A 13,015-nucleotide genomic window follows, 5' to 3' on the forward strand; every position below is an offset into this window, starting at 1 on the left:
TTTTTCTGAAAATGTTGAAATAAATCCAGTCATTGTATCACAGGAATCCATCAGTCCTTTAATTCCTCCAGGTAGAAAATGACCTAGTGCTGCGTTCCACTCACCTCTGTGAAATTCAATGTCTCATAAGTTGTCACAGAGCCGTACATGGCTGAGAAACAGTGACCACGAGCCAGCGATCAGCTAAATGATTGACTGTGACTCTCCTCACCACAGGCTGCATGGAAAACCTGGAAGTGCTGCGAGTGTGAAGTTGCACACAAGGTAATACTAATGAGGCTCCTCCAGGTCGTCCAGAAATATTTTCCCACAGCGGCTCCAGAGTCAACCACACTGAACAAATCAGATTAGCCGGGCTCGGCCAGTCCATCAAGCATACCTCATTTCCTCCATCTTCATTCATTTCAATAAGTGGTGCTCATTCAGATTTCTCCCCCCCAAAAAAAGAAAAGAAAAAGCCTCCCTTCACTCCTGATATGTGATGCTCTCATACTCACCCAGGGGAACTTCCAGCTTCTGCCGTCTCTCCTGCTCTTCGGAGCTTAAATACTGAGAGGGAAAAATGAAAGCAAAAGCAAGAAGGGAAAATCTCAATTGTGACTGGTTATGTTTTCTCGAAAAGCAAACTAAACTTTGAGTCACAAGACTGGAAACACGAAATGGGAAACTTTAAAAAAAAACTTTATGACAAAAAGAGACACTTTGCTGACTTTGCATCAAAAAATGTGTCCAGAGAGCAAACATTATAGTTTAATGCAAAGCAAGTCACCTCATAGAGTTCTGTTCGTGGTTTTCCCCTCATTTAACAAAACTGTAACTTATGTGGCTTTACATGTTCAGCTGTCTTAACATTTTTTAGTTAGTTTTGACTATTTTTTAGAGATGCAGTGAAATCACTTTTTAAAAGATGAGTACAAGTGTGACGAATAACCTTTAGGTACTCACCAATAGGAGCGCAGTATGAGTTCTTATTATTGAGATAACCCTAATCTATACTTGATTCACAGATGATTTGTGAAGGCTTTGCATTGTCGCAAACCTCGTTCACACAGCCTCTGGAATTTTAAGCGTTTTTACCATTTTAGATGTTTGAGGAATTTCAGCTGTATTAAATTCCAGATCTATTTTAGCTGATTTCAGAGAATTCACAGTAGTTTTCAGACATTAATGTTTCACAGTTTTAATTTCACTAATTTAAACTATATTATCCATTCTATTAGTTTGAGACATTTTAACAGCTTTAGCTGGCGTTGAGAGTTTTAGCTGTTTTGACTATTTCGGTGGACTGACTTTTTAGCATTTGTTGTTGATATTTCCTGTTTAGCTCAATTTAGCCATTTTAACCATTTTGTCAGATTTAGTAGTTTTAAAAATTTTAACCACTTTACAATGTTTTAGCCATTTTAGCATTTTTACCTTTTCAAGCCACTTCAACAGTTTTATTTTAGCAGTTATGTCTTTTTTGCTGTTGAATTATTTTCAACTTTTCATGCAGCATTTCTATTTTTTCAGTTGTTTTAGACCATCAAGCAGTTTGAAATCTCTAAGCTTATTTTTTTAATCCATTAACAGACAATTTTTGCGTGTGCAATTTTTACTGTTCTGCACTCAAATCACAGTTTTTTGGTTTTCATTTTCTTTCCACATTACATGCAGTTCAAACTATATCACTGACGCTGAAAGTGCTGAAAAGAACCATATTTGACACTGCTTCCGTATTGGAAAAAAAAAAATGTTATTTGGACTGATCGTAAGCTAAGTGAACAGAAAAGTGCAACTTACATGTGAAGTCTTTATAAATACCTGTATTTCCAGTGGATTTAAAAGCGAAGCTCAGCTCAGGTGACATTCACAGGTGACTGACTTGTTGAGCAATCCAACAGAGTGATGAGGAGCTGAACAGCACTGTCAGAAGCCAAGGGTCAGCTTTTATTTCATGTTTGATTCAGCAGAACATGGGATGATGAGGCTTTGACAGAAAAAAACAGCCACGTTAACTAGTCATCATGTGTAGTGCTGGGTAAGTTAGCCCAATAAAATATGAAGTATTTTTATTTACATTGTGAGAATGTTTTATATATTTTAATTACATTTTTTGGAGATGGTGGGCCAGTCCTCTACTTAACATTTCAACGTATCCCAACAACTAATTTTGAAATAATTTCTGGTTTATAATTTTTTTTTTTTTGTCAACAATTGGCATTCAACCAAACTCGCCTCCAACGTCATCGTAATGACGTCACCAGAAACAGGAAGTAAACAAACCGGGCTCACTCGTCGCTCACGAGACCTCAGAGCCGCAACACCTCGTTCAGGTTATTTTTCCTTCTCTTTCTCAACGATCTCATCTGTTTCATAAAAAGAAATCGCTACAGCCATAAAACGCTCGTTGGCATTATGCTTTAAGCTGCGTGTATTTGCATACTCGTGCCTGCAGGCGTGGTGACACATGACCAGAACCCTTTTAATGTGGACATTTCACACACGAACATGCGCTTTTTTTTTTACACTTAGGCATGTTTGCGGCGCATCAAAAACCAACATTTATCCTCGCATCCGTCTGATTCTGACATCCGGCTGCTCGTCTTGCGTTACTAATACACAGCGGAATGCGAGTCATATGGCGCCCTGTCATCATCAAATACATTTCACAGCGAGATAAACGCTGTTCCAGACACACTAACACACGCGCCGTACGCTGTGGATTTTCATGTTGTGAAGTGTGAAAGCCTCAAAAACCGTGTTTGTTGGAGTGATGGACGCGAGGCAACAAATAAGAGGTAAATTGTTGAATTTCTGAATGGGGTCTGGTGTGGCGCGTCACCCCGGAACGAATAACGGAGCACATCGAGGCTAACCCGACATTAGCTCGTCGAGGGTTTTTTTCCGAAGTGAAAACTGCAGACAAACTGACTTTATTGAAGCTCGGTAGAGAAATTTTGCGGGTAAACGTGAAATGAAAGATTAGCATTGGTATGCTTCATATTTCCAATCCTAATAAGGGTTCAATAAAGTGACGCCGCTGATCAGTAATAATGTGTGATGATCAATAACGATGCGTTTAACCGCTTGAAAGTGGGAATTGAGCAAATTTATTTACCAAGCAGCATTCAGATGCAAAGCAATTCACGACGCTTTATAAAGAAATAAAGGAAATACGTAATTCTGAATCTTCGTCTTCAGTGATGATTCTGAAAATTATTTACAAGATGGGATTAAGACTTTTAATCTTCAACCATTTAGATTAAAAAAACATTAAAATAAACTGTAGAAGCAGACTCATTGGTGGAGACGATTTACTATTCTGCTTGGAGTTAGTAGAGAAAGAATTAAGACATTCAAACAAACTGGGTGGGGATTCAAACCTTGTTTGGAATCGAGGAGTCAGGGTTCATGTTTTATCAAAAAAGGTGAAAACTGATTATCTGGGGTGATTTTGTTCTGTGCATTAGATTACATTTGTCAAGCAGAGCAATTTTCATCAGGTTTGTCTTGAAATAGGTTTTGCATTGGAAGGTGTGTGTCCCTTTACAGCTTGGCTGGAAGGTGAAGGAGACTAAACCACTAATCCACTGCAAACACAGGACCCTGTGTAGTACAGCTAAATGATCTCTCTGACCACATTGATTGAAGGTGAAAGATACAGAGAAACGTGGAGTTGTTTTTATTCATGTATGAGTTGAATGCATCTTTTGTAACCAGTCTTGGCACATTTCTACATGTGTTGTGTTAAATAAGACACTATTGTACAAATAAGACAATGTAGAATTTACGAGCTTCTGCTTTTTGGTGTTAGATTTAGCAACAGACCAGTTGACCCTGAAAGATATACATGCTCATTTGTTGTTCTTCTGGAAACATGTCTAATATGCACTTCATTATCATCATTCAATTGATTTATTCTGTTTCTGTGAAATTCATATTCGTCCTGTATTTTAATCAGGTTTGATTTAAAATTTGTCTTTGACATTCTTGTTTTTGGGAATGCCAGACATCAGCAAGCCTAATCTTGTCTTAACAGCCACTCATGAGCTCTTCGTGGAGACTTATCTAATCACATCTTCATCTTATGTTTAATTAAATAAGATACTGACATACGGTGATTTTTTTAAAGGCCTGTTTACTGGCATCACATTCACATAACCTTGCATCCCCAGTGTTCTTGTTGGTCTGCCGGTGAGTGCAGCAGATATTTGTTCTTTTAATAAAACCATGCACGCACATGCAGAGAGCAATCCATTATGAACATTAACAATTAGAGTACATGTACAACCAAAAAAACAATTAAGGGAAAATTGTTGCCACATAAATGGGCCCGAAATGTCTCTCTGAGTCCTTCCACTGTTATTTTTTTTTTTTTCCCTCAGGTGTGCTGCCGGTCTGACAGCTATGTGATTCCCGTCCTTCTCCTTGATGCTGTTAGAGCAGTCAGCCTCTGGAGTGCCATGGCGGAGGTGCTGGGACAGAGGAGCTTGTTAGGTTTTGGGGTAGTGGTGGCGTGGCTGCTGCTCTTCCACCTGCTGGTCAACATCTGGCTGCTGTGTGTGTTCACCAGCCTGCTGGTGGTACTGGGTGGCTGGCTTGGCTCGCAGGCCGTCCTGGAATCCAACAGCTTGGTCCACCTGGAGAGGTTCATTACCCTGGAGCAGGTAATGATGTTTAGTAGAGCTCTTTTTACTATTCACTTTTCATGTGCCTGTAAAGTTAGAAAGCCATGCATAGTCCATGGGCCTGACTACTAATACTACTAACTAATACTGTGGAATTAGTGGAAACAGGGCTGCCATGTGAAGGCTCAGTACCGCTAGCCCCTTTTATTATTTTTGTTTTAGGTTTTTTTATGCTTTCATATTTTGTGTGTGTGTGTGTGTGTGTGTGTGTGTGTGTGTTTTAAGAAAGCATGTGAATGTTTGTCCTTACCATGAAGGAAATAAGGTCACCACAATGGGATAAGGAAGTTTGAGTTTAATGAACAACATATTGAAGTATTAAACAGAACAGCATGTTAATGAACTCCTTGCAATGTCACTCAAACGCCTCGTCTCTCTCATCTTCTGACTCCTCGAGTTCGAGCTCAGGCTCTGGATCATCCTGCAGGCTTGGTTTTTTTTTTTTTTTTTTTTTTTGCACAGTTTCCATGTTCTTCCAACACTGGTTTCCTACAACAATCTAAAAACTTGCTTTTGAGGCTAGCTTCTCACTATAAACTGTATGAATGTAAGTGTCTGTCTCTCTCTCAGTTTGTCTTGTGATGGACTGTAGATTTGCCAATGTGTCTTTGCAGAAATCAGCTGGAGACAAAGGCCCTGACCATTTACACAGCAACGTTCAGACAGCAACAGCAGAAAAACTAAAAACAATGTTTTTATCCAGGGCCACTGGTGGATGCTGTTGGTTGTTTCTGTAACAAAACTACTGCAGTGAGACCAATATGTAATAAACATTAAGGAAGGCTAGTTAGAGAGAGAGAGAGGCTACCTCTCAAGTCCCTGCATAGAAAAAAAATCCTGCACTTGAAGCGGTGTAGTGAGGGTGTTTGCGTTTAAGGTGCCGCAGCATCAAGTATATGATGAAATGACAGTCAAATACAAGTCCCCTTTTCTGATCTCTTCAAACATATCACCACTGCTGTTTCTCTTGACCTTGATCTTAATGCAGGTGCAGGTGGCATTTATTCCTACTAACTCTTGTAACAACTGTTTCTTATAGTGACAATAAACACCAGTTTATTTACAGTTTGTAATATGGAGTCATTATATGCCTTTGAATGGAGCTGTTGATACCAACATTGTATAGTTTCTCTGTGAAGATATGCAGATCTATTGATGAAATGCAGTTCATGACACAGGACAGGTACATCATGGAACTGGAGGTGTGTGTGTGTGTGGTCAGGCTTGAGAGCAGAGGGAGGAAACGTCTCATGAGTAATAACGAGCAGAAGTGTGATTGTCACCCCTGCCTCAGAGACCACCACAAACCCACCAAGCTGCATCACTTGTCAAAACTGCCACAACTTGTTGCTTGCAAGCAAAGTGACTTTCACCCTGCTAACATCATTAGACTTCCAGCTGCCACCATGTAGAGACGGTCTTTTCCTGCATGTTGAACGAGCCAACTATCAGGCAGCCTGCAGCCTAACCCTGTGGCCCCAAGTCCTACAGAGCATGGATGGAAAAAAGATGAAGGCAAGCTGGCAATTTACTGCATGCGCTCTCCACCTGCACCAGATGTAGTCCTGGAATTGCTAACATGCAACTGTGTCCATTCATGCAAAATGCCAAGCTGCACATGCTTATCAAATGGACTGGCATGCATAGATATATGCCAGCTGCAGACATGCAGCAACCACAAACTGCAGGATGATCCAGAGCCTGAGCTCGAACTCGAGGAGTCAGAAGATGAGAGAGACGAGGCGTTTGAGTGACACTGCAAGGAGTTCATTAACATGCTGTTCTGTTTAATACTTCAATATGTTGTTCATTAAACTCAAACTTCCTTATCCCATTGTGGTGACCTTATTTCCTTCATGGTAAGGACACACATTCACATGCTTTCTTAAAACACACACACACACACACACACACACACACACACACACACACACACACACACACACACACACAAACACACAAAAAATATGAAAGCTTAAAAAAACCTAAAGACAAAAATATTAAAAGTAGTCCATGGGCCTGACCCCAGATTTTCACTTGTCGGTACCACTCAGGGTGACGAAGGTTCCCTATATTTTTTGAAAAGATCTATGTCTGTAGATGATATTTTGGTATGATAGACCTTCCAGAGTGGTAGCTAAATCATAGTTATCAGCTCATGAAGTATACCCGCCCCTTCAAGAAATTGCATTTCAGATACCGGTACATATCTTGCTTTCGACTTGTGTACAGGACATCTGTCAATGCTTCACAACATTGTCTCTGGTATCATTTTAAAGGGGGCGATGTAACCTTTCATTCAAGATAAAATGTGAACCTTTCTGAGCAAAATAAAGGTTACTAGAACTCCTTGAACTGTGAAAACCTGGGCGAAAAATACAATTTCCGCCTAAATGATATACTATCTTTTAGCCCTGTGTCATCTAGGAGCAACAGGGACACAAAATTCAAAGTCTACAACACTCCCAGGACCATAATGATTCAGAAAATGTATAATATGCCTATACTTTTTCTTGCCATGGATGATTATGAGCCTTAGATTAGAAGAGCAGTAGGTCTCCTATTACGTAAACTATAGAACAGCCGGGATATATATGGTGACATAAAGGACACCACAATGGGATAGGGAACCATACAGTACTAGAACAACCTACAAGGAAGATGCACAATGCAAAATGTATCAGAAGTGTGTGGTACTGTGGAATTAGTGGAAACAGGGCTGCCATGTGAAGGCTCAGTACCGCTAGCCCCTTTTATTGTTTTTGTTTTTAGGTTTTTTTATGCTTTCATTTGTGTGTGTGTGTGTGTGTGTGTGTGTGTATATGTATGTGTGTGTGTGTGTGTGTGTGTGTATGTGTATGTGTATGTGTATGTGTATGTGTATGTGTATGTGTGTGTGTGTGTGTGTGTGTGTGTGTGTGTGTGTGTGTGTGTGTGTGTGTGTTCTTGTATTTCTATCCTTGTCGGGGCCAAATGTCCCCACAAGGATAGCAAAACGTGGAACGACGTGCCTTGTGGGGACCTTTTTCCGGTCCTAAGTAGGAGAAACAGTGTTTTCTTGACCATGTTGTTGTTACTGAAAAAAGTAAAAGTGCAAAAACATTTCTTTAGGGTTAGGCTTTGTTGTGGTGTGGGTTAGGGTTAGGGTAAGGGTCAGGGTTAGGGGCTAGACATGAATGGGAGTCAATGGAAGGTCCCCACAAGGATAGAAATACGAGACTGTGTGTGTGTGTGTGTGTGTGTGTGTGTGTGTGTGTGTGTGTGTGTGTGTGTGTGTGTGTGTGTGTGTGTGTGTGTGTTTTAAGAAAGCATGTGAATGTTTGTCCTTACCATGAAGGAAATAAGGTCACCACAATGGGATAAGGAAGTTTGAGTTTAATGAACAACATATTGAAGTATTAAACAGAACAGCATGTTAATGAACTCCTTGCAATGTCACTCAAACGCCCCGTCTCTCTCATCTTCTGACTCCTCGAGTTCGAGCTCAGGCTCTGGATCATCCTGCAGGCTTGGGTTTTTTTTTTTTTTTTTTTTTGCACAGTTTCCATGTTCTTCCAACACTGGTTTCCTACAACAATCTAAAAACTTGCTTTTGAGGCTAGCTTCTCACTATAAACTGTATGAATGTAAGTGTCTGTCTCTCTCTCAGTTTGTCTTGTGATGGACTGTAGATTTGCCAATGTGTCTTTGCAGAAATCAGCTGGAGACAAAGGCCCTGACCATTTACACAGCAACGTTCAGACAGCAACAGCAGAAAAACTAAAAACAATGTTTTTATCCAGGGCCACTGGTGGATGCTGTTGGTTGTTTCTGTAACAAAACTACTGCAGTGAGACCAATATGTAATAAACATTAAGGAAGGCTAGTTAGAGAGAGAGAGAGGCTACCTCTCAAGTCCCTGCATAGAAAAAAAATCCTGCACTTGAAGTGGTGTAGTGAGGGTGTTTGCGTTTAAGGTGCCGCAGCATCAAGTATATGATGAAATGACAGTCAAATACAAGTCCCCTTTTCTGATCTCTTCAAACATATCACCACTGCTGTTTCTCTTGACCTTGATCTTAATGCAGGTGCAGGTGGCATTTATTCCTACTAACTCTTGTAACAACTGTTTCTTATAGTGACAATAAACACCAGTTTATTTACAGTTTGTAATATGGAGTCATTATATGCCTTTGAATGGAGCTGTTGATACCAACATTGTATAGTTTCTCTGTGAAGATATGCAGATCTATTGATGAAATGCAGTTCATGACACAGGACAGGTACATCATGGAACTGGAGGTGTGTGTGTGTGTGGTCAGGCTTGAGAGCAGAGGGAGGAAACGTCTCATGAGTAATAACGAGCAGAAGTGTGATTGTCACCCCTGCCTCAGAGACCACCACAAACCCACCAAGCTGCATCACTTGTCAAAACTGCCACAACTTGTTGCTTGCAAGCAAAGTGACTTTCACCCTGCTAACATCATTAGACTTCCAGCTGCCACCATGTAGAGACGGTCTCTTCCTGCATGTTGAACGAGCCAACTATCAGGCAGCCATCTGGAAGAGCAGTCTGCAGCCTAACCCTGTGGCCCCAAGTCCTACAGAGCATGGATGGAAAGAAGATGAAGGCAAGCTGGCAATTTACTGGATGCACTCTCCACCTGCAGCAGATGTAGTCCTGGAATTGCTAACATGCAAGTGTGTCCATTCATGCAAAATACCAAGCTGCACATGCTTATCAAATGGACTGGCATGCATAGATATATGCCAGCTGCAGACATGCAGCAACCACAAACTGCAGGATGATCCAGAGCCTGAGCTCGAACTCGAGGAGTCAGAAGATGAGAGAGACGAGGCGTTTGAGTGACATTGCAAGGAGTTCATTAACATGCTGTTCTGTTTAATACTTCAATATGTTGTTCATTAAACTCAAACTTCCTTATCCCATTGTGGTGACCTTATTTCCTTCATGGTAAGGACAAACATTCACATGCTTTCTTAAAACACACACACACACACACACACACACACACACACACACACACACACACACACACACACACAAACAAAACACACCAAAAAATATGAAAGCATAAAAAAACCTAAAAATAATAAAAGGGGCTAGCGGTACTGAGCCTTCACATGGCAGCCCTGCTTCCACTAATTCCACAGTACCACACACTTCTGATACATTTTGCTTTGTGCATCTTCCTTGTAGGTTGTTCTAGTACTGTATGGTTCCCTATCCCATTGTGGTGTCCTTTATGTCACCATATATATCCCGGCTGTTCTATAGTTTACGTAATAGGAGACCTACTGCTCTTCTAATCTAAGGCTCATAATCATCCATGGCAAGAAAAAGTATAGGCATATTATACATTTTCTGAATCATTATGGTCCTGGGAGTGTTGTAGACTTTGAATTTTGTGTCCCTGTTGCTCCTAGATGACACAGGGCTAAAAGATAGTAAATGATTTAGGCGAAAATTGTATTTTTCGCCCAGGTTTTCACAGTTCAAGGAGTTCTAATAACCTCTATATTGGTCAGAAAGGTTCACATTTTATCTTGAATGAAAGGTTACATCGCCCCCTTTAAAATGATACCAGAGACAATGTTGTGAAGCACTGACAGATGCCCTGTACACAAGTCTAAAGCAAGATATGTATCGGTATCTGAAATGCAATTTCTTGAAGGGGCGGGTATACTTCATGAGCTGATAACTATGATTTAACTACCACTCTGGAAGGTCTATCATACCAAAATATCATCTACAGACATAGATCTTTTCAAAACAATATAAGGAACCTTCGTCACCCTGAGTGGTACTGATATCTGGTCTGGCCCATGGACTAAGACATGCTCATCGGGGTGATCCATGGCATCATGAACCTTTTGTTATGGTTAAAATTCAGGTTCCACCATCTGTGGAGGATGAGCATCATCTCGACCAGGAGATTCACAACACAGTGAGGAAAATCATCAGAGACTTTGTTACTTCCTGGTACTCCACTGTTTCATCTGAAAGTGGCTTTGAAACAGAAGTTCAGGAGGCGATGGTCTCTATGGCCATGGAGCTGAAACTGCGTGCAAGAAAGGTGGACAGGAAGGTATGAGTGTTGTTTTGTTTTATTCAAGGTCCTATATAAAATGTGTGTCTTGTACAAGCGGATTCTTTTTTACAGCGTTGGAACTAAGCTGCTATTAGTGCAGTACATAGCATGTATCTACATACAGCACTATGCTTATTGTAGACAGTAGACTGAGGGACCAACCTCACTGTGTTGCTGCCACACACACCAGCTTGCTGTCAGTAAGCATGTCACTCATACTTTAATCATGGGTAGCATGTTGGATGGTGAGCCCCAAAACTCTTTAGCATGTAGCATACCAAATCAATGGAAACATCACTCAACATTTCAGTTATCAACACAGGATATATCACTGAACACTGATCATTATCAGGTTGCGAACTGAAAGGGACATTCTCAAACGCACTGAAAAAAGTTGTTTAAGATTAAAGCACGATTAAATCCAAATATTTTTTTAAACATATTAAGCATTTTATAGAATTAAATTATTAGAATGTCTGAAAAAATAAAATTGTACACCTGTGCCATTTGAACTTCTTGCAGGAACTGACCCAGAGGATCCTGGACCTGTGTGGTTCCCACTTGCAGGACTACATCAGGGCCAAGGAGCTTGTAACAGAGCAGCAAAACTCACTAACATCAGGTCCCAACCATGAGTGTGACAGGCTGTGGGAAGCATATTCTAATATTACCCCGCCTCACCTCGCCACAACCAACGACTCGATAGAGGTCAACTACGTCAGGGCAGTGGTAGATTTGCTACTGCATGTTTTGGTGCCGTTGCCTCACTTGGAAACCCGCACGGGGCGCTTTGTGGTCGTCGAGCTTATAACCTGCAACGTCCTGCTACCCCTCATTGATAAACTGTCCGACCCCGACTGGCTGAACCTCCTCATGATAGAAATATTTGGCAAGACCAGCAAACCACAGGAGACGGGCTCATCAGAGCCATCAACTGCATCACCATCCCTGTCACCACCGTCACCGGATCAAGCTTCTCTACAGCTGGTAGCAAGCGTACCTCAGAGCAGTGATGTTCCTCCACAGAGACCAGACACCGAAGCAATCAGTCACATTGAGATGGCCATGCCTGCACTTGCTGCCTATGATGCGACCGATTCCGAGGAAGTGGACTTTCCCGCCAACAATGCAGAAGAAGATGAAACCACGCGGCCGTTTTTAAGGCACTTCATGAGAGGACGCAAATCAAACCCATTCTACCAGGAATACGACTCAGACCTGGATTCTCCTCTGGCCGATGATAAGCGGAGTTCCATAGATTCCTTGGTCATGATAGGCCAAGAGGAGGGTCCGTACGACAAGCAAAAAGAATGTAGTACCTCTCTTGAGAGCAACAATGAGTTGGACTTGGAAGATGTTTGCTCCAGTCCTGTGGACGGCTCTTGTCCCAAAGTCGTTGTGAATTCAGATCAAGGTGTGCACCCTAACGGATGTAGTTCTGCATCACTTAGCTCAGCAGAGGCTCCTCCCATCACCAACAGCCTCCAGGATGTGGAGAGGGAAGGAGGTTCCTCTGCACTCAACCCAAACAGAGAGCTTCTTCTGGGCATAGACCAGACTGGGATGGGGAATCCCAATGAGCTGACTGTAGTCAGTCCAGTACAGGGTTGTTCACCCATGGGGACGTTCAGTTTTGAGCCTCTCAGTAGCCCTGAAGGGCCAGTCATTATTCAGAACCTACGCATCACCGGCACCATCACCGCCAAGGAACACCGTGGCACCGGGTCCCATCCATACACACTTTACACCATCAAGGTATGGATTTTATTCTTCGATATGTCATTCATGGCAGTTTTTCTGTCTGTTGATCTTTCAATATCTATTACTTTTAGGATGGAGGCATGATATTTTTGTCTGCTAATTTATCCCATTCTTTTTAAGTCAGTATTTTAACAGCTCAATCTGTTTCTTCACATTTACTGGCACATGATCAGTTTGTCTCAGATTTTAACAGATTATGGTTTACTGGCCAGACATTGAGGCTTCAATCTTACATTTGGACCATTTTAATCATTGATATAAGGTATTAAACTGAACTCTGAGGTTCTGGTATTTCTCAAAAGTCCTCACCTTTTTCCCCAATTACCATCAAAATCAATCAGTCTGGGGCAGCAAAATAGTTTCACCTCATTTCTCAGACTATAAGTCGCACCTAAAAGTAAGTTTGAGGATTTGAAAAAATAAATTAGTCTGTATTTCTGATTAAAATAGCTTGAAGATAAATTAAAACTGACTACAAAAATGATAGTTTAA

At 41.3% G+C, this 13,015-nt stretch overlaps 2 protein-coding genes across 3 annotated transcripts in view; one reads left to right on the top strand and one right to left on the bottom strand.

Annotated features, from left to right (window-relative positions):
* il4i1 (interleukin 4 induced 1) overlaps nt 1-538 on the bottom strand; it is an 11,151-nt gene extending 10,613 nt beyond the window's left edge. The window contains exon 1 of the mRNA XM_030108202.1: nt 498-538. The gene's annotated coding sequence lies outside the window, so the exon portion shown is untranslated. The remainder of the gene's footprint in view (nt 1-497) is intronic.
* Nucleotides 539-2,247: 1,709 nt separating this feature from the next.
* Nucleotides 2,248-13,015, top strand: part of snx19b (sorting nexin 19b) — a 44,014-nt gene continuing 33,246 nt past the window's right edge. The window contains exons 1-4 of one of the 2 annotated variants that reach the window (XM_030108201.1): nt 2,248-2,315; nt 4,368-4,649; nt 10,565-10,759; nt 11,285-12,517. In XM_030108201.1, coding sequence (XP_029964061.1) covers nt 4,446-4,649; nt 10,565-10,759; nt 11,285-12,517 — 1,632 coding nt within the window. In that variant the 5' untranslated portion in view covers nt 2,248-2,315; nt 4,368-4,445. Of the gene's footprint in view, nt 2,316-2,760; nt 2,781-4,367; nt 4,650-10,564; nt 10,760-11,284; nt 12,518-13,015 lie in introns of those variants that run through there. The other variant, XM_030108200.1, reaches the window with a different exon arrangement.

This window comes from Salarias fasciatus, chromosome 14, assembly GCF_902148845.1.
Source record: "Salarias fasciatus chromosome 14, fSalaFa1.1, whole genome shotgun sequence".
Lineage (NCBI taxonomy): Eukaryota > Metazoa > Chordata > Actinopteri > Blenniiformes > Blenniidae > Salarias > Salarias fasciatus.